General features: G+C 37.8%; 1 protein-coding gene across 1 annotated transcript in view; it reads left to right on the top strand.

Annotated features, from left to right (window-relative positions):
• YPEL2 (yippee like 2) overlaps positions 1–23990 on the top strand; it is a 323060-nt gene extending 299070 nt beyond the window's left edge. The window contains exons 4-5 of the mRNA XM_053707318.1: positions 9721–9829; positions 21787–23990. Of these exons, the coding sequence (XP_053563293.1) occupies positions 9721–9829; positions 21787–21876 (199 nt within the window). The 3' untranslated portion in view covers positions 21877–23990. The remainder of the gene's footprint in view (positions 1–9720; positions 9830–21786) is intronic.
• The last annotated feature ends 1256 nt before the right edge of the window (positions 23991–25246 follow it).

Raw genomic sequence — 25246 nt, forward strand, 5'->3', positions numbered from 1 at the left:
GGATCTGAAAATTTTGAATCGTTATGTAAGAGTACCAACTTTCAAGATGGTGACTATGGACTATTCTGCCTTTTGTTCAGCAAGGACATTATATGTCTACAATAGACTTGCAGGATGCATACCTTCATATTCCGATTCATCCAGAACATTATCAGTTCCTGAGATTCTCTTTTCTAGACAAGTTCTTTGATTCCTCAGACAAGGGTCACCTTTTTAGGTTTCCAGATAGATTCAGTGTCCATGACTCTGTCTCTAACAGACAAGAGACGCTTGAAATTGGTTGCAGCTTGTCGGCACCTTCAGTCTGTCATTCCCTTCAGTGGCTATGTGCATGGAAGTTTTAGGCCTCATGACTGCAGCATTGGACGCGATTCCTTTTGCTCGTTTTCACATGAGACCTCTCCAGCTTTGTATGCTAAATCAATGGTGCAGGGATTATACAAATATATCACAATTAATATCCTTAAATCCCAATGTACGACGCTCTCTGACGTGGTGGTTAAATCGCCAACGTTTAGTTCAAGGGGCTTCTTTTGTTCGACCATCCTGGACTGTGATAACTACAGATGCAAGTCTTTCGGGTTGGGGAGGTGTTTGGGGATCTCTGACTGCTCAAGGGGTTTGGAAATCTCAAGAGGCGAGATTACCAATCAATACTTTAGAACTCCGTGCAATTTTCAGAGCTATTCAGTTTTGACCTCCGTTGAAGAGAGAACCGTTTATTTGCTTCCAGACAGACAATATCACAACTGTGGCATATGTCAATCATCAAGGTGGGACTCACAGTCCTCAAGCCATGAAATAAGTATCTCGGATACTTGCTTGGGCGGAATCCAGCTCCTGTCTAATCTCTGCGGTGCATATCCCAGGTGTAGACAATTGGGAAGCGGATTATCTCAGTCGTCAGACTTTTTACATCCAGGAGAGTGGTCTCTCCATCCAGATGTGTTTTCTCAGATTGTACAGATGTGGAGTCTTCCAGAGATAGATCTGATGGCCTCTCACCTAAACAAGAAACTTCCCAGATACCTGTCCAGGTCCAGGGATGTTCAGGCGGAAGCAGTGGATGCGCTAACCATTCCATGGAATTATCATCCTGCTTACATATTCCCGCCTCTAGTTCTTCTTCCAAGAGTGATTTCCAAAATCATCATGGAACAATCGTTTGTGTTGCTGGTGGCTCCAGCATGGCCACACAGGTTTTGGTATGCGGATCTTATTCGGATGTCCAGTTGCCAACCTTAGCCACTTCCGTTAAGGCCAGACCTATTGTCTCAAGGTCCATTTTTCCATCAGGATCTCAAATCATTAAATTTGAAGGTATGGAAATTGAACGCTTAGTACTAAGTCATAGAGGTTTCTCTGACTCAGTGATTAATACTATGTTACAAGCTCGTAAATCTGTTTCCAGGAAGATTTACTATCGAGTTTGGAAGACTTACATTTCATGGTGTTCTTTTCATAAGTTTTCTTGGCATTCTTATAGAATTCCTAGAATTTTACAGTTTCTTCAGGATGGTTTGGATAAAGGTTTGTCTGCAAGTTCCTTGAAGGGACAAATCTCTGCTCTTTCAGTTTTATTTCACAGAAAGATTGCTAAACTTCCTGATATTCACTGTTTTGTACAGGCTTTAGTTCAAATTAAGCCTGTCATTAAATCAATTTCTCCTCCTTGGAGTCTCAATTTGGTTTTGAAGGCGTTACAGGCTCCTCCATTTGAGCCTATGCATTCTTTGGACATTAAACTACTTTCTTGGAAAGTGTTGTTCCTTTTGGCTATCTCTTCTGCTAGAAGAGTTTCTGAGCTATCTGCTCTTTCTAGTGAATCTCCTTTTCTGATTTTTCATCAGGATAAGGCTGTTTTGCGGACTTCTTTTCAATTTTTACCTAAGGTTGTGAATTCTAACAACATTAGTAGAGAAATTGTTGTCCCTTCCTTGTGTCCTAATCCAAATAATTATTTGGAAAGATCCTTATATTCTTTGGATATGGTAAGAGCTTTGAAATATTATGTTGAAGCTACTAAAGATTTCAGAAAGACTAGTCTATTCATTTTATTTTCTGGTCCTAGGAAAGATCAGAAAGCTTCTGCTATTTCCTTGGCTTCTTGGTTAAAGCTTTTGATTCGTCAAGCTTATTTGGAGTCGGGTATGATCCCGCCTCAGAGAATTACAGCTTATTCTACTAGGTCAGTCTCCACTTCGTGGGCTTTTAAGAATGAAGCTTCTGTTGATCAGATTTGCAAAGCAGCAACTTGGTCTTCTTTGCATACATTTTACTAAATTCTACCGGTTTTATGTATTTGCTTCTTTAGAAGCAGTTTTTGGTAGAAAAGTTCTTCAGGCAGCTGTTTCAATTTGATTCTTCTGCTGATGTTTTAAGTTTTTCTTATCACTAAAGAATAAACTTATACTTTTTGGGTTGTGGATTATTTTTTCAGCGGAAAATGGCTGTATTTTATTTTTTATCCCTCCCTCTCTAGTGACTCTTGCGTGGAGAATCCACATTGTGGGTATTTGATATCCCATACTTCACTAGCTCATGGACTCTTGCCAATTACATGAAAGAAAACATAATTTATGTAAGAACTTACCTGATAAATTCATTTCTTTCATATTGGCAAGAATCCATGAGGCCCACCCTTTTTTTGGTGGTTATGATTTTTTTGTATAAAGCACAATTATTTCCAAATTCCTTTATTGATGCTTTTTACTCCTTTCTTTATCACTCCACTTCTTGGCTATTCGTTAAACTGGATTGTGGGTGAGGTGAGGGGTGTATTTATAGGCATTTTGAGGTTTGGGAAACTTTGCCCCTCCTGGTAGGATTGTATATCCCATACGTCACTAGCTCATGGACTCTTGCCAATATGAAAGAAATTAATTTATCAGGTAAGTTCTTACATAAATTATGTTTTTAGTAGTCCCCAATATGTATTCAAGATAGTTTAGATTTGTCTGGAGCCTTGATAATATGTAGTGTTGAAACACTATTGTCATTCAGGGTTGGGATTTAACATGCATTTTCTATCCATTTTCTATCTGCTCTTTATTGTAATCTGCTTCTAATGTGCAGTTTCTCTTAATACGTTGGTACTGGCCTAGTGGAATATTGTTTTTCCACCTGGTAAGATGGCCACTTTTGGCATTTAATAGACCATTTTTACCTGTTGGTTTCATTTATTTCCTAAAGGCTACTTCTATTATTGGTGTCATGAAACAAGATAAGGTCTAGAAATTCTATTTGATCTTTTTTGATGTTACTAGTTTTGTTAATTTCTAGTTAAGTTTCTTTCCCGGTTACTATGATGATATCAATATAACGATAATATTGAACTAAGTTGTTCACATATTGGTTGTTTGACCACATATGTTGATTTTCAAAGTGATCCATATAAATATTTGCATAGGAGGGTGTAAAGGTTGTTCCCATCGCAATTCCTTGAGTTTGTATGTAAAATCGTGATCCAAATTGGAAATTACGTTTGAGTATAAATTCTATGCCTGTCAAAATGAAATTAAGTTTTTAATGATAAATCTTCTTTGTCAAAGGTTTTCTTAATTACTAGAATTCTTAGGTGGTGAGGAATGCATGTATATAATGCGATGACATCACAGGAGAGCCAAAAATTGTCATTATCCCAAGCTTGTCCTTCAAAAGTACTAATAACGTGGGTGGTATGTCTCTCGTAGGATTTTGTCTTTTTGACTACAGGTTGTAGAAAATGGTCTATGTATGTGGATAAATTACTAGTAACCCTATACCTGAAATAATGGGTCTTCTAGGTGGATCGGTAAGTGACTTCTATGCAATCTTTTGTGAGTAATTATAATTTATACATATTAAAAACAACCAAAATTAAAATTAAATTAAAAAAAAATTATATCACACAGTCTGGATGTGGGAATTGAACCTGTGTTTCCCAGTTCTTAGGTGAAATAAAAAAATAAATGAAAAAAAACAACACTATACCACATACCAAACATTTTATAATGGTAATATATACAACTTAAAAAAAATTGTTTTGTGAGCAGTCTAACTTCTAATTTCATCTTATGTCTCATGAAATTGAAAGTTAGACTGATAACAAAACATTTTTTTTTATATAGGAATTATTTAGTCTAGTGTTTTCTATTACACCAAAGGACAGGTTCAATTCCCACATCCAGACTGTGAGTTTATATTTGTAATATAATTCATTTTTATTTTGGTTGTTTTTAATAAGTATACATTATAATTAGGCACAACATATTGCATACAATATTGTTTTTTAAGTTAGAATTTATATTGTTATCATTGGGTGTATTATATGCAATTTTTAATACATATACAAACCCAAATGCAATACACAAATGTGTTTAATAAACAATTAAAGGACCTCCAATCAGGAAACCCCTATGGATACTTAAAGAAGCAAGTTGATAGACAAACTATCCTTGAAAATGCCAGCAGTGTCTGGTGAAACGGTCGTCAGATAGAAAAACTTGCAGTTCAATAGTTGTCACAAGAGGAGACAGGGTTTTGTCAGAGGTGCCAGAACTTCATACAGTCCCTGGTGGGACTTTATTTGAAAAATCAAGAATGTAAGCTTAAGAGCCAACCCATTTTTGGTTCAGCACCTGGGTAGCGCTTGCTGATTGGTGTCTAAATGTAGCCACCAATCAGCAAGCACTACCCAGGTACTGAACCAAAATCGGCTGGCTCCTAAGCTTACATTATTGATTTTTCAAATAAAGATACCAAGAGAACGAAGAAAAAATTATATTAGGAGTAAATTTAGAAAGTTGCTTAATATTGCATGATCTATATCTGAATCGTGAAAGTTTAATTTTGACTAGACTATTCCTTTAAGGTAACAATCTGTAGTGAAGCTGGGAGAAAACACAAGTGCAACTTCCTCTAAGTGTAGAGAATTTAATCAAATGCATAGTGCGCAAAATTTTAATTACTTGCAAGATGTATGAGCATGTCATTTATGACAAAGTGCAGCCCAGGCTCCGGATTAACCTTTCAGCTACAATATAATCTATCGCAAGGTTTTTTGAAGTATTGTAATTTTTTTTCTTGCATAAGAAATGAGTGATCCCTTTCCTCTTATGCGTTTATGCTGCAGTACAGTAGATTTAGGTCTTGGCGCGGCATTGTTCTATCACTCCCTGTACTGAAAGTAGCGCCTTCTTTTCTGATTTATTGGAGATAGTGGGCGAGATTATATATACGGCGCAGGCTTCAGCGCAAGCGCTGCAACCCGCGCCACCCGTAATTTCACCTCGCACATCAGGGTATCCAATAAACCCCGCCGGCAGTTCACAAAGTGCCGTAAGTCGGATAAACTAGCGATGTCCAGAAATGAGCATAAATACAAATTTCTGGAGTCGCCAGTGATTTACGGCACACTAGAAACTGTCGGCGACTAAGAAAAGTAAAAAAAATATCAAATAAGCCAGACACGTAAAAACCTCTATATCTGCCATCAAACCCACATCGGAACTAATAAAAGTATCAAGCCCTAAACCGACAACCCCCCACAACGCAATATGCCTAATTAAACTATTAACCCCTATATCCGCCATCAAACCCACACTGCAAGTAATAACTAAACTATTAACCCCTAAATCCGACAACCCAAACATCGCATACTACCTCAAAATCAAAATTAGAATTCTGGTGTAGACTGTCCCTTTAAGCTACAATTACAGAAAATAAAAATTCTAAGATTACAGAAAATAAAAAACAAAATTATCACATTTAAAAAAATTATACCTAATCCCTATGAAAATTAAAAAGCCCCCCCAAAATAAAAACACCCCCTACTCTAAGAATAAACTACCAGTAGTCCTTAAAAGGGCTTTTTGCAGGGCATTGCCCCGAGATAAACAGCTCTTTTACATTAAAAATACACATAGTCCCCCTAACGGTAAACCCCCCCACCCACCAAACCCCCCAAAATAAAAACCTAACACTAAAAAAACCTAAACCTAAGTCTAACCCCCAGGTTGGTACTCGCCGTTCCTGAAGTCCGGCGGAGAAGGTCCTGTCCCATGCGGTGAAGTCTTCTTCCAAGCGGCAACCTCTTATTTCTTCTTCCAGGAACATCCTGAGCGTAGGGTGGAGCTGAAGACCGGCGATCCTGAAACTGAAGACCAGCGACCACAGAGCCATGGAGCATGGAGTATCCTCTTTGTGCGATCGCCGCTGTACACTGGATAGTGAATTCAAGGGACGCAATTAAAAATGGGATCTCTTAAATTCCTATTGGCTGATTTGATTCTTCAAATTCAAATCAGCCAATAGGATGAGAGCTATTCAAATTCTATTGGCTGATTTGAATAGGCAATAGAATTTCAGTAGCTCTAATCCTATTGGCTGATTTGAGTAGCTCTCATCCTATTGGCTGATTTGAATTTGAAGAATCAAATCAGCCAATAGGAATTTAAGGGACGCCATTTTTAATTGCGTCCCTTGAATTCACTATCCAGTGAACGGGGGCAATCGTACGAAGAGCATCCTCCACGCTCCATGGCTCCGTGATTGCCGGTCTTCAGTTCCAGGGTCGCCGGTCTTCAACTCTGCGGTCATCGGTCTTCAGCTCTGCCCTCCGCTCCAAGCCGGATTGTTCCTGGAAGAAGAAAGAAGAGGTTGCCGCTTGGAAGAAGACTTCACCACATGGGACAGGACCTTCTCCGCCGGACTTCAGGAATGGTGAGAGAAGGGGGTTAGAAGTTTTTTTTTTAAAAATTTATGGGGGGTGGGATTTTATTTAGATTAGGGTGGGCATTTTGTAAAAGAGCTAAATGCCCTTTTAAGGGCAATTCCCAACAAATGTCCTTTTCAGGGCAATGTGTAGTTTAGGTTTTTTAGTTTAAGGTTTTTTATTTGGGGGGGTTTGGTGGGTGAGGGGTTTTACTGTTAGGGGAGACTTTGTGTATTTTTAATGTAAAAGAGCTGTTTATCTTGGGTTAATGCCCTATAAAAGCCCTTTTAAGGGCTACTGGTAGTTTATTCTTAGAGTAGGGGGTGTTTTTAGTTTGGGGGGGCTTTTTTATTTTCATAGGGATTAGGTATAATTTTTCTTTAAATTTGATCATTTTGTTTTTTATTTTCTGTAATTATAGCTTAAAGGGACAGTCTACACCAGAATTTTAATTTTGACTAGACTGTCCCTTTAATTTATACTTAGTTTATTTTTTATTTTTAAAGTAGTGGTAGTTTTTTTTATTTTAATAGTTAGTAACTTTATTATTTTGTAATTTAGGTGATTTGGGTTCATTTAGGGGGTGTTAGGTTAGGGGGCTTAGTAATTTAATTATTTATTTGTGTTGTAGGCTTTGGCGGTTTAGGGGTTAATACTTTTATAGGTTTATTGCGTTGTGTCCTTTGGCGGTTTAGGGGTTAATACTTTTATAGGTTTATTGCGTTGTGGGCTTTGGCGGTTTAGGGGTTAATACTTTAATAGGTAGTTTGCGTTGTGGGTTAATGGCAGATTAGGGGTTAATCGTTTTATTAGGTAGTTTGTGATGTTGGGGTTTGCGGATATAGGGGTTAATACTTTATTTGTAGTTGCGGTGTGGGTTTGATGGTGGATATAGGGGGTAGAACACTTAGTTAGTTATTGCGGTGGGGGTTGGCAGTTGACAGGTAGATAGATATAGCGCATGCGTTAGGTGTTAGTTTATTTTTGCAGGCAGTTTCGGGAGTTGCGGTGCTCCCATACTTAGCGCAAGGCCTGCTGCTGCCTTAGTATGGCAAGGTGAAAATGGAGTAGGATTTCTCCATTTTTGCCATGTAAGACCTTGTGCTGAATATTGGATACCGATTTGCGACGCGGTCCCATGTTAGCTTATGGGAGTAAAAATTGTGGGCGACAGGTGAAATATACGCGCGTAGCTTGTATGCTATGCCGTATATGTAATACCAAAATCACGTAAAGACCGGCGTCGCCGGCTTTTGCGGGCTGCGCCGCATATGTAATAGAGCCCAGTATCTATTTTACAAAAAATGAGTTTAATTTGTGACTGACCTATGTTCTCCTCTTTAGACTAGCAGAACATGTTGCTTTTTGACTTGTATAAATACATTTTAAACCAGCAGTTATAATCATTTAAGGGACACCAGAGTCCCAGAGAAATGTAATACCTAATATAATTCTTGCTTAATTGGCTTAATTACATCTAACTACTTTCTGTTTGACAAATGCATGTCATCCCCCTGGACCATGGAAAGATGAAATTATGTAGAGCGGAGTTGTAGAGCATAGTTTAACCCACTGATTTCTAAGGAGGGTGCCTACACATTGCATAATGATCCTGCTGTCTCTAGCTAAATGGAAAAACAAACAAGTTAGTTTTTTTTTTTGAAGAACAAGGTGAGGAAGACCGCAGCACTCTAGTGTACATCCACTGCTGCCGGAACTATATACAGGTATACCTCACTTTACAGCGCTTCACTAATACAGCGCTTTGTGGAGCTGAAGTTCAACCTCCAAGGATTTTAAAACATTGCTGTAATCTTTGTGAGATTGCGAGAAAAGTGACTGGCACCATTTTATTATGCTTAGTTCACCCTTTTTTACAGCATTACAGTGTAATCTGTGTCTCAGTGCTATACTCTGGCAAATCGTACTACAGTAATTGTCACTATTTTACAGGTACAGTATTTATTAAATACTGTGCTGTGCGAGTGTTAAGCTAAACTTAGCACTATTGCACACCTAATATCAGTTAATTAAAACATGTTTTTAAGTTTTTAAACACACTGGCAAGTGAAAAGAAAGCTAAAACTGCCTTGTTTCACTTTAAGGCGTTTTTCACTTTACAGCGGGGCTCCGGTCCCTAACCCGCTGTATGAGCGGGGTATACCTGTATATTTTTTGAAGAAACATGAGTCAAAATTCAGCTTTCATGATTCAGGCAGCATGCAATTTTTAGTGACTTTTCAATTCTATCATTAAATTTTACATTGTCCTCTTGGTATCTTTTTTTTGTACTACTTTGAGCTTGCTAGTGATTGGTGGCTATGCATATATGTATCTTGTCATTGGCTCATCTGATGTGTTCAGCTATGTTCAAACCATTTGCAATTTTATTGCGTTTTATATACAGTCCCGGCCAAAAGTTTTGAGAATGAAACAAATATTAATTTTCACAAAGATTTAATTAATTGCCTCTTTGCCATGTAAATGAACTTAAAGGGATAGTCAACACCAGAATTTTTGTTGTTTTAAATGATAGTTAATAGCTTAATTACCCATTCCCCAGTTTTGCATAACCAACATGGTTATAATAATACACGTTTTACCTCTGTAATTACCTTGTATCTAATCCTCTGCAGACTGCCCCCTTATTTCAGTTCTTTTGACAGACTTGCAATTTAGCCAATCGGAGCATGTGATTTTAAGACACTTTTAAATTCACTTCTGTTTTCAAATTTACTTTGTTCTTTTGTTTAAAAATATGTACATATACTCATCACCAATGCCAGATGGTGATTGGTGGCTACAGACATTTGTCTCTTGTCATTGGCACACCAGATGTGATCAGCTATCTCCCAGTAATGCATTGCTGCTGTGGAGCTGACTTTAACTATGTTAATTTGAGGACTGACCTTTATTGTTTTGTGCCCTATTGATCTCTTATAAAGTTTAGTACATCACAATGATTATTTTGCTTTGATCTGATAAAGAAATACTTTTACTAATGTATGATTTATGTCCACCTGCAGTGTCAATGTTGGTTGTGGTCCTGCCGAGGAGCGCGTTTTACTCACTGGGCTGCATGCGGTCGCGGACATCTACTGTGAAAATTGCAAAACAACGCTGGGCTGGAAATATGTAAATACTGTTGTTTAACAATATACTGACTATTGTGCAGACTGTTTAGTAGTAGAACAAGTTCATTACTAAGAACTTTGGTGATGTCACTATATTTTCTAGAAATTCCTCTTCCTTTCCATATGTATTTATCTTGTACTAATTTCTTGGGCGGCAAGCACAACTAGGGTTGCCACTCGGACGCTATTTTTAAAGGGACATTCTAGTCAGAATTTAAATGCACATAGATTCATTATATCTTTAAATAGAAAGATATTTGCAATATGCATTTATTTGCAAAAAAGCTTCTAGTAAAAGTTATCACTGTTTTAGTGTTAGCATTTTTCTCTGCACGTGCACTTGAAGCATAGCTAGCTATTCTCCGTGCACCAGCATCTTAAATACTACAGATGTTTAGAGCGCCAGTGGGTCTTGTATCATGTCAGCAATTAACAAATTGAGTCATTACCAGGTGGCTCAAGCACCTTAGGCTCTCTGGTGCATGTTGCATACTTAAATACACTTTTCAAACAGCTATAGCTTTTATTAGAAGCATTTTTGCTAATGCATGTATATCACAGAAATGTTTCTTTTGATAACTGAAATGTATTCACATGGTTTCTAATTTTGGCTGGTATGTCCCTTTTTAAGGTTCAGGTCAAAGTTGAAAATAAAGATAAAATATAGAAATAAAGATGCTATCATAGTCAAACGTTGTCTAAGGGGCCTATCTATCAAGCTCCGTACGGAACTTGAGGGCCCGTGTTCCTACAGGCTCGCCAGAAACACCAGTTATAAAGCAGCGGTCTAAAGACCGGAATTCAACCCGATCGAGTATGATCGGGTTGATTGACACCACCCTGCTGGCGGCCGATTGTCACCGAGTCTGCAGGGGGCTGCGTTGGTGCAATGCTGAATACGAAGAGTGCTCTACGCATTCAGCAATGTCTGTCGGACCTGATCCGCACTGTCGGATCAGGTCTGACAGACATATCATAAATAGGCCTCAATGTGTGTTGTAATCTAATTATAAACCAATAATAATTTAAAATCAGCCCTAGCAGCTTTAGTGATTGATTTATGCTGTATAATTATTTATGCATATTTATGCTAATGAGCGTGGCCAGTGTTTTTTTTCCAGAAAAGGTGGCGACCCTAAGCACAACCAAAGCAAGAATCTGAGCTTTAAACATAACACCATAAATGTGTCAAACTTTTTTCCAAGTATAACTGCAACTCCATGAATTTCCTCTTTCAATCGTTACTGCTCAAAAATATTCTTAACCAGGTACTGAATAAAAACAAAAATTCTGCCTTCTATATATAAAAGCAGCATCTAAGAACTGAAAGTTATACAGCAGTATGAGTTGTGTACTTACTAATAATGCTCATGCGCTGATTGGTTCTTCCTATTAATGCTCATTAGCTGAAAGCTACGTCCTGCTAATGCTTCACTTAAACCTCCATATTTTTCCATGCAAATTTAAAGAAAAAAAAGTTTCGGTTCTTATTATTTATATTTATGACCAACACCTTTTGAGTATGATGTCCTTTGTTAACTAAAGCTGCTTGGTTGACCAAAATATATAGTTAATTGTATATACATTGACAGAAATACATTGTACAGTAATACATCTGAAGTAGTGACTACTGACATAAGCAATATTATTATTATTATTATTATTACATGTTTCTACTCAGCATGCCTTATTCAACATTATGCCAAACGATCAAGTGAAGAACCACAATGTACTTTTAACCTTTACACTGGACCCACAGCACAAGCAGTGGCAGTTCTAAAACTTAATATTTGGGGGGGCTAACCGGGGTGGTGACGACACAGCACTCATAATATATGGATCTCTTTGCAGCTCGACAGGGGTGCTACAAATGCGTTTAGAGGTGCATAGCACCCCCATAGAACCACCACTGAGCACAAGTAGAATGATGCTGGTAATAAGAGAATGTGTGTGTATATGTCATCTGATAGGAAAAATATAAAATGATTTGATGCTCAGAGGTCAATAAAAGGGGCAGTATAATCAAAATTAAACTTTCAATATTCAGAGCATGTAATTCTAAATAACTTTCCAATTTACTTCTATTTCTTTCCTAAGACATAGAGAGTCCACAATGTCATTCCAATTACTAGTGGGAATATCACTCCTGGCCAGCAGGAGGAGGAAAAGAGCACCACAGCAAAGCTGTTAAGTGTCACTCCCCTACCCATAATCCGCAGTCATTCTCTTTGCTTCTGTCAATGGAGGAGGTGAAGCTTGGTGTCTAAAGATTTTTTTCCTTTTTTGGGTACTTTTCCCTTCAAGTAAGGATCTGGGTTTAGCTATGTCCACGTCAATCTCTTGAGTAAGAGTAGTGGTGGCTTTTAAGCAGTTAGGAAGTGGTGGTCCTTACTTTGTTCTCCTAACATATTTGCTAGAGAGAGGACACACAATGAAACGGAGGGGTTCTCAATCCTCACCACAATATAAGGGGAAAAAAAGAAAATAAAACTTATATTTGATTGTATAGGTGTTGGCTGCGTAATTTATACAATACTTTTATGTCCCTATATGTTATTTCTTGTTTTAGTGTTTTTAAAGTGACTTTTTTATTTTCTTGATATAATAAATGTTGTTTTATTTTATTTTTTCCCCTCATATTGTGAGGTCAGAAAATCCAAAATTCTTTCCTCTTGCCTCTCTCTACAGTCTACTGTTCGGCCATCAGTAGCTCTATGTATGGAGGTAATTGGTCTGATGGTCACTTACAGGGACATCATTCCCTTTGCTCGATCCCATTTGAGAGCTCTGCAATTATGCATGCTCAGACAATGGAACGGAGACCATTTGGATCTGTCTCAGAGGATAGATCTAGACCAGTCGACAAGAGACTCTCTTCCATGGTGGCTTTCTCAGGAGCATCTGTCTCAGGGCAGATCTTCCTGGTTGATCGTGACCACGGACGCCAGCCTGCTAGGCTGGGTAGCAATCTGGGACTTGTTAAAGGCACAGGGACTATGGACTCGGGAGGAGTCTGCTCCCCCCATATAAACATCTTTGAGTTGAGAGCGATTTACAATGCTCTGATGATGGCTTGCCCTCAGTTGTCCTTAGCCCGGTTTATCAGGTTCCAATCAGACAATATCACCTCAGTGGCTTACATCAACCACCAGGGAGGAACTCGGAGTTCCTTAGCCATGAAGGAGGTGTCTCGGATTATTAAGTGGGTGGAAGCTCACAATTGTTGTCTATCTGCCATCCACATTCAAGAAGTGGACAACTGGGAAGCGGATTTCCTGAGCAGACAGACATTTCATCCCAGGGAGTGGGCTCTCCGTCCGGAGGTGTTCTCCAGGTTAACCCTCAAGTGGGGGGTGCCGGAGTTGGATCTGATAGCGTCTCGGCAGAATGCCAAGCTTCCAAGGTACGGTTCAAGGTCAAGAGATCCGCAGGCACCTCTGATAGATGCTCTGGCAGTTCCTTGCACTTTCATTCTAGCATACCTGTTTCCTCTGTTTGCGCTCCTTCAACGAATCATTGCTTGTATCAAACAGGAGAGAACGTTGGTAATTCTAATAGCTCCTGCATCTGCTCGCAGAATCTGGTATGCAGACCTGGTGAAGATGTCATCCAAATCTTGTTTCTCTGAAGCTGACTGCTTGGAGATTGAATGCTTAGTTCTGACTAAGCGTGGGTTTTCTGAGTCGTTCATTGAGACTATGATTCAGACTCGCAAGCCTGTCACTCGAAAAATTTACCATAAGGTATGGCGTAAATACCTTTTCTTTCATGTAATTAGCAAGAGTCCATGAGCTAGTGACGTATGGGATATACATTCCTACCAGGAGGGGCAAAGTTTCCCAAACCTCAAAATGCCTATAAATACACCCCTCACCACACCCACAATTCAGTTTTACAAACTTTGCCTCCTATGGAGGTGGTGAAGTTAGTTTGTGCTAGATTCTACGTTGATATGCGCTCAGCAGCAAGTTGGAGCCCGGTTTTTCTCTCAGCGTGCAGTGAATGTCAGAGGGATGTGAGGAGAGTATTGCCTATTTGAATGCAGTGATCTCCTTCTACGGGGTCTATTTCATAGGTTCTCTGTTATCGGTCGTAGAGATTCATCTCTTACCTCCCTTTTCAGATCGACGATATACTCTTATTTATATACCATTACCTCTGCTGATTTTCGTTTCAGTACTGGTTTGGCTTTCTACAAACATGTAGATGAGTGTCCTGGGGTAAGTGATTTTCTGTGACACTCTAAGCTATGGTTGGGCACTTTATTTATAAAGTTCTAAATATATGTATTCAAACATTTATTTGCCTTGACTCAGGATGTTCAACATTCCTTATTTTCAGACAGTCAGTTTCATATTTGGGATAATGCATTTGAATCAATTTTTTTCTTACCTTAAAATTTGACTCTTTTTTCCCTGTGGGCTGTTAGGCTCGCGGGGGCTGAAAATGCTTCATTTTATTGCGTCATTCTTGGCGCAGACCTTTTTGGCGCAAAAAATCTTTTCTGTTTCCGGCGTCATACGTGTCGCCGGAAGTTGCGTCATTTTTTGAGGTCCTTTTGCGCCAAAAATGTCGGCGTTCCGGATGTGGCGTCATTTTTGGCGCCAAAAAGCATTTAGGCACCAAATAATGTGGGCGTCTTATTTGGCACCAAAAAATATGGGCGTCTCTTTTGTCTCCACATTATTTCAGTCTCATTTTTTCTTTGCTTCTGGTTACTAGAAGCTTGTTTATTGGCATTTTTTCCCATTCCTGAAACTGTCATTTAAGGAATTTGATTAATTTTGCTTTATATGTTGTTTTTTCTCTTACATATTGCAAGATGTCTCACGTTGCATCTGAGTCAGAAGATACTTCAGGAAAATCGCTGTCTAGTGCTGGAACTACCAAAGCTAAGTGTATCTGCTGTAAACTTTTGGTAGCTATTCCTCCGGCTGTTGTTTGTATTAATTGTCATGACAAACTTGTTAAAGCAGATAATATTTCCTTTAGTAATGTACCATTGCCTGTTGCAGTTCCTTCAACATCTAAGGTGCAGAATGTTCCTGATAACATAAGAGATTTTGTTTCTGAATCCATCAAGAAGGCTATGTCTGTTATTTCTCCTTCTAGTAAACATAAAAAATCTTTTAAAACTTCTCTCTCTACAGATGAATTTTTAAATGAACATCATCATTCTGATTCTGATGACTCTTCTGGTTCAGAGGATTCTGTCTCAGAGATTGATGCTGATAAATCTTCATATTTATTTAAAATGGAATTTATTCGTTCTTTACTTAAAGAAGTACTAATTGCTTTAGAAATAGAGGATTCTGGTCCTCTTGATACTAATTCTAAACGTTTAGATAAGGTATTTAAATCTCCTGTGGTTATTCCAGAAGTTTTTCCTGTTCCTAATGCTATTTCGGAAGTAATTTCCAGAGAATGGGATAAATTGGGTAATTCATTTACTCCTTCTAAACGTTTTAAGCAATTATATCCTGTGCCGTCTGACAGATTAGAATTTTGGGACAAAATCCCTAAAGTCGATGGGGCTATTTCTACCCTTGCTAAACGTACTACTATTCCTACGTCAGATGGTACTTCGTTTAAAGATCCTTTAGATAGGAAAATTGAGTCCTTTCTAAGAAAAGCTTATCTGTGTTCAGGTAATCTTCTTAGACCTGCTATATCATTGGCTGATGTTGCTGCAGCTTCAACTTTTTGGTTGGAGACTTTAGCGCAACAAGTAACAGATCATGATTCTCATAATATTATTCTTCTTCTTCAGCATGCTAATAATTTTATCTGTGATGCCATTTTTGATATTATCAGAGTTGATGTCAGGTTTATGTCTCTAGCTATTTTAGCTAGAAGAGCTTTATGGCTTAAAACTTGGAATGCTGATATGGCTTCTAAATCAACTCTACTTTCCATTTCTTTCCAGGGTAACAAATTATTTGTTTCTCAGTTGGATTCTATTATCTCAACTGTTACTGGTGGGAAAGGAACTTTTTTACCACAGGATAAAAAATCTAAGGGTAAAAACAGGGCTAATAATCGTTTTCGTTCCTTTCGTTTCAACAAAGAACAAAAGCCTGATCCTTCATCCTCAGGAGCAGTTTCAGTTTGGAAACCATCTCCAGTCTGGAATAAATCCAAGCCTTCTAGAAAGGCAAAGCCTGCTTCTAAGTCCACATGAAGGTGCGGCCCTCATTCCAGCTCAGCTGGTAGGGGGCAGGTTACGTTTTTTCAAAGAAATTTGGATCAATTCTGTTCACAATCTTTGGATTCAGAACATTGTTTCAGAAGGGTACAGAATTGGTTTCAAAATGAGACCTCCTGCAAAGAGATTTTTTCTTTCCTGTGTCCCAGTAAATCCAGTGAAAGCTCAAGCATTTCTGAATTGTGTTTCAGATCTAGAGTTGGCTGGAGTAATTATGCCAGTTCCAGTTCTGGAACAGGGGATGGGGTTTTATTCAAATCTCTTCATTGTACCTAAGAAGGAGAATTCCTTCAGACCAGTTCTGGATCTAAAAATATTGAATCGTTATGTAAGGATACCAACGTTCAAAATGGTAACTGTAAGGACTATCTTTCCTTTTGTTCAGCAAGGGCATTATATGTCTACAATAGATTTACAGGATGCATATCTGCATATTCCGATTCATCCAGATCATTTTCAGTTCCTGAGATTCTCTTTTCTGGACAAGCATTACCAGTTTGTGGCTCTGCCGTTTGGCCTAGCTACAGCTCCAAGAATTTTTACAAAGGTTCTCGGTGCCCTTCTGTCTGTAATCAGAGAACAGGGTATTGTGGTATTTTCTTATTTGGACGATATCTTGGTACTTGCTCAGTCTTTACATTTAGCAGAATCTCATACGAATCGACTTGTGTTGTTTCTTCAAGATCATGGTTGGAGGATCAATTCACCAAAAAGTTCATTGATTCCTCAGACAAGGGTAACCTTTCTGGGTTTCCAGATAGATTCAGTGTCCATGACTCTGTCTTTAACAGACAAGAGACGTCTAAAATTGATTTCAGCTTGTCGAAACCTTCAGTCACAATCATTCCCTTCGGTAGCCTTATGCATGGAAATTCTAGGTCTTATGACTGCTGCATCGGACGCGATCCCCTTTGCTCGTTTTCACATGCGACCTCTTCAGCTCTGTATGCTGAATCAATGGTGCAAGGATTACACAAAGATATCTCAATTAATATCTTTAAAACCGATTGTACGACACTCGTGGTGGACAGATCACCATCGTTTAATTCAGGGGGCTTCTTTTGTGCTTCCGACCTGGACTGTAATTTCAACAGATGCAAGTCTCACAGGTTGGGGAGCTGTGTGGGGATCTCTGACGGCACAAGGAGTTTGGGAATCTCAGGAGGTGAGATTACCGATCAATATTTTGGAACTCCATGCAATTTTCAGAGCTCTTCAGTCTTGGCCTCTTCTGAAGAGAGAATCGTTCATTTGTTTTCAGACAGACAATGTCACTACTGTGGCATACATCAATCATCAAGGAGGGACTCACAGTCCTCTGGCTATGAAAGAAGTATCTCGAATTCTGGTTTGGGCGGAATCCAGCTCCTGTCTAATCTCTGCGGTTCATATCCCAGGTATAGACAATTGGGAAGCGGATTATCTCAGTCGCCAAACGTTGCATCCGGGCGAATGGTCTCTTCACCCAGAGGTATTTCTTCAGATTGTTCAAATGTGGGAGCTTCCAGAAATAGATCTGATGGCGTCTCATCTAAACAAGAAACTTCCCAGGTATCTGTCCAGATCCCGGGATCCTCAGGCGGAAGCAGTGGATGCATTATCACTTCCTTGGAAGTATCATCCTGCTTATATCTTTCCGCCTCTAGTTCTTCTTCCAAGAGTAATCTCCAAGATTCTGAAGGAATGCTCGTTTGTTCTGCTGGTAGCTCCGGCATGGCCTCACAGGTTTTGGTATGCGGATCTTGTCCGGATGGCCTCTTGCCATCCGTGGACTCTTCCGCTACGACCAGACCTTCTGTCGCAAGGTCCTTTTTTCCATCAGGATCTCAAATCCTTAAATTTAAAGGTATGGAGATTGAACGCTTGATTCTTGGTCAAAGAGGTTTCTCTGACTCTGTGATTAATACTATGTTACAGGCTCGTAAATCTGTATCCAGAGAGATATATTATAGAGTCTGGAAGACTTATATTTCTTGGTGTCTTTCTCATCATTTTTCTTGGCATTCTTTTAGAATTCCGAGAATTTTACAGTTTCTTCAGGATGGTTTAGATAAAGGTTTATCCGCAAGTTCTTTGAAAGGACAAATCTCTGCTCTTTCTGTTCTTTTTCACAGAAAGATTGCTAATCTTCCTGATATTCATTGTTTTGTACAAGCTTTGGTTCGTATAAAACCTGTCATTAAGTCAATTTCTCCTCCTTGGAGTTTGAATTTGGTTCTGGGGGCTCTTCAAGCTCCTCCGTTTGAACCTATGCATTCATTGGACATTAAATTACTTTCTTGGAAAGTTTTGTTCCTTTTGGCAATCTCTTCTGCCAGAAGAGTTTCTGAATTATCTGCTCTTTCTTGTGAGTCTCCTTTTCTGATTTTTCATCAGGATAAGGCAGTGTTGCAAACTTCTTTTGAATTTTTACCTAAAGTTGTGAATTCTAACAACATTAGTAGAGAAATTGTGGTTCCTTCATTATGTCCTAATCCTAAGAATTCTAAGGAGAAATCATTGCATTCTTTGGATGTTGTTAGAGCTTTGAAATATTATGTTGAAGCTACTAAGTCTTTCCGAAAGACTTCTAGTTTATTTGTTATCTTTTCCGGTTCTAGAAAAGGCCAGAAAGCTTCTGCCATTTCTTTGGCATCTTGGTTGAAATCTTTAATTCATCTTGCCTATGTTGAGTCGGGTAAAACTCTGCCTCAAAGGATTACAGCTCATTCTATTAGGTCAGTTTCTACTTCCTGGGCGTTTAGGAATGAAGCTTCGATTGATCAGATTTGCAAAGCAGCAACTTGGTCCTCTTTGCATACTTTTACTAAATTCTACCATTTTGATGTATTTTCTTCTTCTGAAGCAGTTTTTGGTAGAAAAGTACTTCAGGCAGCGGTTTCAGTTTGAATCTTCTGCTTATGTTTTTCATTAAACTTTATTTTGGGTGTGGATTATTTTCAGCAGGAATTGGCTGTCTTTATTTTATCCCTCCATCTCTAGTGACTCTTGCGTGGAAAGATCCACATCTTGGGTAATCATTATCCCATACGTCACTAGCTCATGGACTCTTGCTAATTACATGAAAGAAAACATAATTTATGTAAGAACTTACCTGATAAATTCATTTCTTTCATATTAGCAAGAGTCCATGAGGCCCGCCCTTTTTTTGGGGTGGTTATGATTTTTGTATAAGCACAATTATTCCAATTCCTTATTTTTTATGCTTTCGCACTTTTTTATCACCCCACTTCTTGGCTATTCGTTAAACTGAATTGTGGGTGTGGTGAGGGGTGTATTTATAGGCATTTTGAGGTTTGGGAAACTTTGCCCCTCCTGGTAGGAATGTATATCCCATACGTCACTAGCTCATGGACTCTTGCTAATATGAAAGAAATGAATTTATCAGGTAAGTTCTTACATAAATTATGTTTTATTGGTGTGAATCTAAAGGCTACGCTTGGAGTAAGGTCAGATTCCTAGGACCTAGGAAGGTCTGGAGAAAGGGTTCTCAGCCAGTTCTCTACAAGGTCAGATTTCTGCATTATCTATTCTTTTACATAAGCGTCTGGCGGATGTGCCAGATGTTCAATCTTTTTGTCAGGCCCTGGTCAGAATCAGGCCTGTGTTTAAACCTGTTGCTCCTCCTTGGAGCCTTAATTCTTAAAGCCTTGTTCTTAAAGTCTTGCAGCAGGCTCAGTTTGAGCCAATGCATTTCATAGATATTAAGCTGTTATCTTGGAAGGTTTTGTTTCCTATTGCTATTTCTTCTGCTTGGAGAGTTTCAGAACTCTCGGCTTTGCAGTTTGATTCTCCTTACCTTATCTTTCATGCTGATAAGGCGGTTTTCGTACTAAGTTGGGGTTTTTACCTAAAGTGGATTCTGATAGAAATATTAATCAGGAAATTGTCGTTCCTTCTCTATGTCCTAATCCTTCTTCTCATAAGGAACGTCTGTTGTACAACTTGGATGATGTGCGTGCTCTAAAATCCTACTTACAGGCGACTAAGGATTTTCGCCAGTCTTCTGCCCTGTTTGTTTTCTAAGGAAAGCGTAAGGGTCAGAAGGGTCTTTCCCTTTGGTTGAGAAGTCTGATTAATTTTGATTATGAGACTTCTGGACAGCAGCCTCCTGAGAGAATTACAGCTCATACCACTAGGGCTGTCTCCTCTTCTTGGGCTTTAAAAAAATGAAGCTTCTGTGGAACAGATTTGTAAGGCTGCAACTTGGTCCTCTCTGCATACTTTTTCAACATTTTGCAAATTTGATACTTTTGCCTCGGCTGAGGCCTCTTTTGGGAAAAAGGTTCTTCAAGCGGTGGTGCCTTCTATTTAGGTCTGCCTGTCTTGTTTTCCCTCCCTATTCATTCTGTGTCCTCTATCTTGGTTATTGGTTCCCACTAGTAATTGGAATGACATTGTGGACTCTCCATGTCTTAGGAAAGAAAACAAAATTTATGCTTACCTGATAAATTTCTTTCCGGACATGGGGAGTCCACAACCCCACCCTTAATTAGACAGTTATTTTTGACTAAACCTTAGGCACCTCTACACCTTTGTGTTATTCCTTTTTCCAATTCCCTTCGGTCGAATGACTGGGGATTATGGGTAGGGGAGTGACACTTAACAGCTTTGCTGTGGTGCTCTCTGCCTCCTCCTCCTGGCCTGTAGTGATATTCCTACTAGTAATTGGAATGACGTTGTGGACTCTCCATGTCCGGAAATAGATAAATTCCTCAGGTAAGCATACATTTTGTTTTTACTTTGTTCTCTTGGCATCCTTTGTTGAAAAGCATACCTAGGAAGGCTCAGGGGCAGCAATGGACAACTTGAGCTAGCTGATGATTGGTGGCTGCACATTATCATTGGCTTAACTGATATATTTAGCTAGTAGTGCATTGCTGCTTCATCAAAAAAGGATACAGAGAGAATGAAGCAAATTTGATTATAGAAGTAAATGAAAATTGCATTCTCTATCTGAATCATGAAAGTAAAATTTGGGGTTTTATGTCCCTGTAATGTAAATATAATAAGTAACTAGGAAGCAAAGTTTATTAAGAAAGGATTGAGCTGTGTTTTGCATTATCCTGGAGGTAAAGGAGCATAGAAAAAGTGATCAGTTTGATTTTGCAGCATGGCTTGATAGGACATTTTTTTATTTTTTTTTTAAATCCAAATGTCCCTTTAAAAATAGCTATTTTGCTTAAAATATTTATATGGTTTATTTTCACTTTATTTTATATGACATTAAAGGGATATGAAACACAAACATTTGCTTTTGTGATTAAGACAGAATCACACCATATTTAAATATTCCAATAAATGACTGTTATTAAATTTGCTTTTATCACATGGGGTATTCTTTCTTGAAGAAATACCTAGGTAGGTGTCTGGAGTATCTAGTGCTCTTGCAAATGAATAGCATTCTTACAAAACTGCTGCCATTTAGTTCTTCAGACACGTGCACACTCCTGAGCTTACGTTCCCGCTTTTCAACATAGATACCAAGAGAACAAAGAAAGTGTGATCATAAAAGTAAATTAGAAAGTTGTTTAAAATGACATTCTCTGTATGCATTTTGAAAGTAATATTTTGGGTTTCATATGACTTAAAACATTATTCTAAATATTATTATTTTTACTCAAACTATTTTATATTGGGGCAGATTATAACTTAAATATTTAAAATGTATGAATCCGTTATATTTTTCATTTTAATACAAAATTAACATTTTTTTTCTCCATATCAATAATGCATACGTTGTTCGTTTTTAGGAACATGCATTTGAAAGCAGCCAGAAATATAAAGAAGGAAAATACATCATTGAATTAGCTCACATGATCAAGGATAATGGCTGGGATTGAAAGAAGATCCCTGTAAGATGCGGAGTCTAATAAGAATACCCAGCTGAACGTTATATTCTTAGAATGAAAGAGTAACTGAGTGCTTGGTTTCATATGATCCAGAGGCTGTGCCGCATGGAGCATCCTCTCACCCTTAATCCATCGTTCTTGGTGAATGGCCTCTAAATTTCTGACACTCTGTCTCTTTGCTTTATACCCCTTTGTGAGTTGCCCTTGGCCTCGTCCTGCTCTTCTGTAGAGTTGGCTAAAGGAAAGCACCAGGAGCCTCATAGCCAAATCACTTCTTATACTCAGAGCTGATTTGAAGCTGTGTATTTAATGACATAAAGAAAGTGGCTCGTTGGGGTCTTGTGATATAGGATGAAGGAGAGATAATAAATGGGGGATACAAGAGAGTGAACACTTTTTGCAGTAAAAGGCTTGAAACTGCTTCTTACCCAAAGGGGGTGGGGGGTGGGGAAATAGCTCACTGCTTTATGGTAGACAAGATCTTGGGAATTGTATGCACAATGTAGAATAACAGTTTTTTTGCTTTTGTACAAAACCAAAAGGATGTTTACGGATGCGTGGCCTGGCCCACCTTGGTCTCTGGGGACGCTGAAGTTATGTTAACTAAAATGTAACCCCCCTACACAGGCATTCGTTCCTAATCTATAACATAATATTGGGATCAGTAGTCTAGATCCTATGACTGTTGCAGAGAAGTTATTTTTTTATATTTTAGTTAAATATATTTGTTAAACTTCTAGTTTTTGTTCTCTATTAATTGCACCTGAACCCTGCAAATCTAACTTTTTTTTTTTGTAAACCAAGAATTGTGTAATCATGTAATCACAAAATACCCAGGGGATTATAAAATGATGCCGATCAGATTGTACTAGATATAGGTAAAATCTGTCCACCCTTTTATCTGTTTTGTTAAACCTATGTTTAGAAATGCTACTTTAACAGTATCCCCTAATATAAAACATACAGACAGATTGTTAGGAAATTATGTACACACAATACTTTAAAAAATAGAAATCCAAATTGCTTTGGTTTTTAACATCTTGTATTTCATTTGAATTGTATAACATTCTAACAGTTGGTCATGTGATCAACATATCACATCATTTTGTATACTATTTTTGTAAAATGGGGAAAAAAATAATTATTCTAATGATTTTCTGTGGTGTTTTGGTAGAATGCATAACCTTTGGGCTGCCAGACTGGTCTGCAACATATTGGGTAACAATTGGTTACAACACTGCCTGGCAGCTAAGGGATTAATCAAAATTTACACAGAGAGAAAAAATATTAACACAAGGTTTTCGCCAAAGACCACTGTTTTCTTTTTTTAAAACTTGAGTTCTTTGTTGGTAAAATTGCCATTAAATACATTGCAGAAGAAAAAATGGAAACTGAAACCAAAGCATAGATTTTTATTTTTTAACCAGATGGCAATCCCACATTATAAGTGGAAACTTTATTTTAGGAAAGTGCTTTATTACATCAAACCTTTTTGTAGTATAGTATTTATATGCAAAACTTTAAAATCATTAAAAATGAATGAGGCGCCTCTTCTAAAGAATGTAATAATGTTGGCCTTCTTGTTCCATAGGCAATCACTTTTCTTTATCTTCTGAATACTTGTCATACCATTTCATTTACAATATTCTGGTGCATAACCTGCAGCTGCGCAATACAAAATAAGATGTTAAGTGCAATAAAATATCATAAACTTTATGAAAAGCCATCTAAATACACTTGTTAAATATTTAATTTGATTTGTAAAGAAAGCATTTTTTTTTTTTCAAAGATTGTTCCAGCAGAATATATCTAAATTATATTGTTAATCTTCATGCTATATACAATGTGCTTTAAGGCATGTATGCATGAATGTATGTGTATATGTATGTATGTATATATGTATGTATGTGTATATGTATGTATGTATGTGTATATGTATGTATGTGTATATGTATGTATGTGTATATGTATGTATGTGTATATGTATGTATGTGTATATGTATGTATGTGTATGTATGTATGTGTATATGTATGTATGTGTATATGTATGTATGTATGTGTATATGTATGTATGTATGTGTATATGTACTGTATATATGTAGAAAGAGAGAGAGAAAAGATATGATATTTGAAAAATAACATATTTAAAACTTATTTTATGGATAAATAGCATGTCACTTGATATTAGCTATTTATTATGTTTCATTATTCCAAGAGACCTTGAATGACCACGTGTCCTGTCATGCTTTTAAAAAGCATAATTTAAAACAAATTATTTTTGTGAAAAAAAGCAGTGGTCTTGCAGCGCTAGCAGTTTACAGCCACCCTTTCTCTGTTTGGCACAATTAAATCCAGTTAAATTAATTGGGACTTTCAGAACTTGGCTCTGTTTTTCAGTTGGCTGCCCTCACATTGAGAAGGAACTGTGCTGCAGTATTTTTTCATGGAAAAATCAGTTTTGTAATATTAAGCACATACTTTTTTTGATAGGCCTACATGTTGGGGAATTTTTTTTTCTTTATAACAATAGGGCTTTTTTTATTGCCTTTCCCATTAAAAATGGTGTTTAGCGTTTAAAGGGATACTAAACCCACATATATTCTTTCATAATTCGGACAGAGCATTAAATTTTAAGCAACTTTCTAATTTACGCCTATTAATTTTTCTTCGCACTCTTGGTATCTTTATTTGAAAAAGCAGGAATGAAAGCTTAGGAGCCGGCCCATTTTAGGTTCAGCACCTGGGTAGCGCTTGCTGATTTGGTGGCTAAGTGTAGCCACCAATCAACAAGCACTATCCAGTGTGCTGAACCAAAAATTGTCTGGCTCCTAAGCTTTCATTCCTGCTTTTTCAAATAAAGATACCAAGAGTGCGAAGAAAAATTAATAGGCGTAAATTAGAAAGTTGCTTAAAAGTGCATGCTCTAACCGAATCATGAAAGAGAAAAATTTTGGGTTTAATATCCTTTTAATATTGAAAATCTACCCTCAGGTACAGGCAGATCTGCAGTATTATCTACAGAAGACACTGGAGCTGATTATTGGCTGATCCAACCATATCTGCAGTAGGATAGTTTTCGTTTTCTTTAATTGCTAACTGCAGTTAGTGAATAGCTAATACATGATCCAGATTAGTAAAAAAAATTCTATCCTTGTAGAGCAGTTTCTTTTTTACTTTAATTACAATATAGGTAAAACGTAAGCCATGGGTTGGAATGTGTAGTATTGTTGCGGGCCTATCTGGCATCCAAAAGTTACAATAAATAACAAGCATTTTATTTAAACTGTGAGACTCAAGAAAAACAAACTCACCATAGTTTTGGAATATTAATAAACTTTGTCTATGATCAGTCTACAGCCCT

This window comes from Bombina bombina, chromosome 3 (assembly GCF_027579735.1).
Source record: "Bombina bombina isolate aBomBom1 chromosome 3, aBomBom1.pri, whole genome shotgun sequence".
NCBI lineage: Eukaryota > Metazoa > Chordata > Amphibia > Anura > Bombinatoridae > Bombina > Bombina bombina.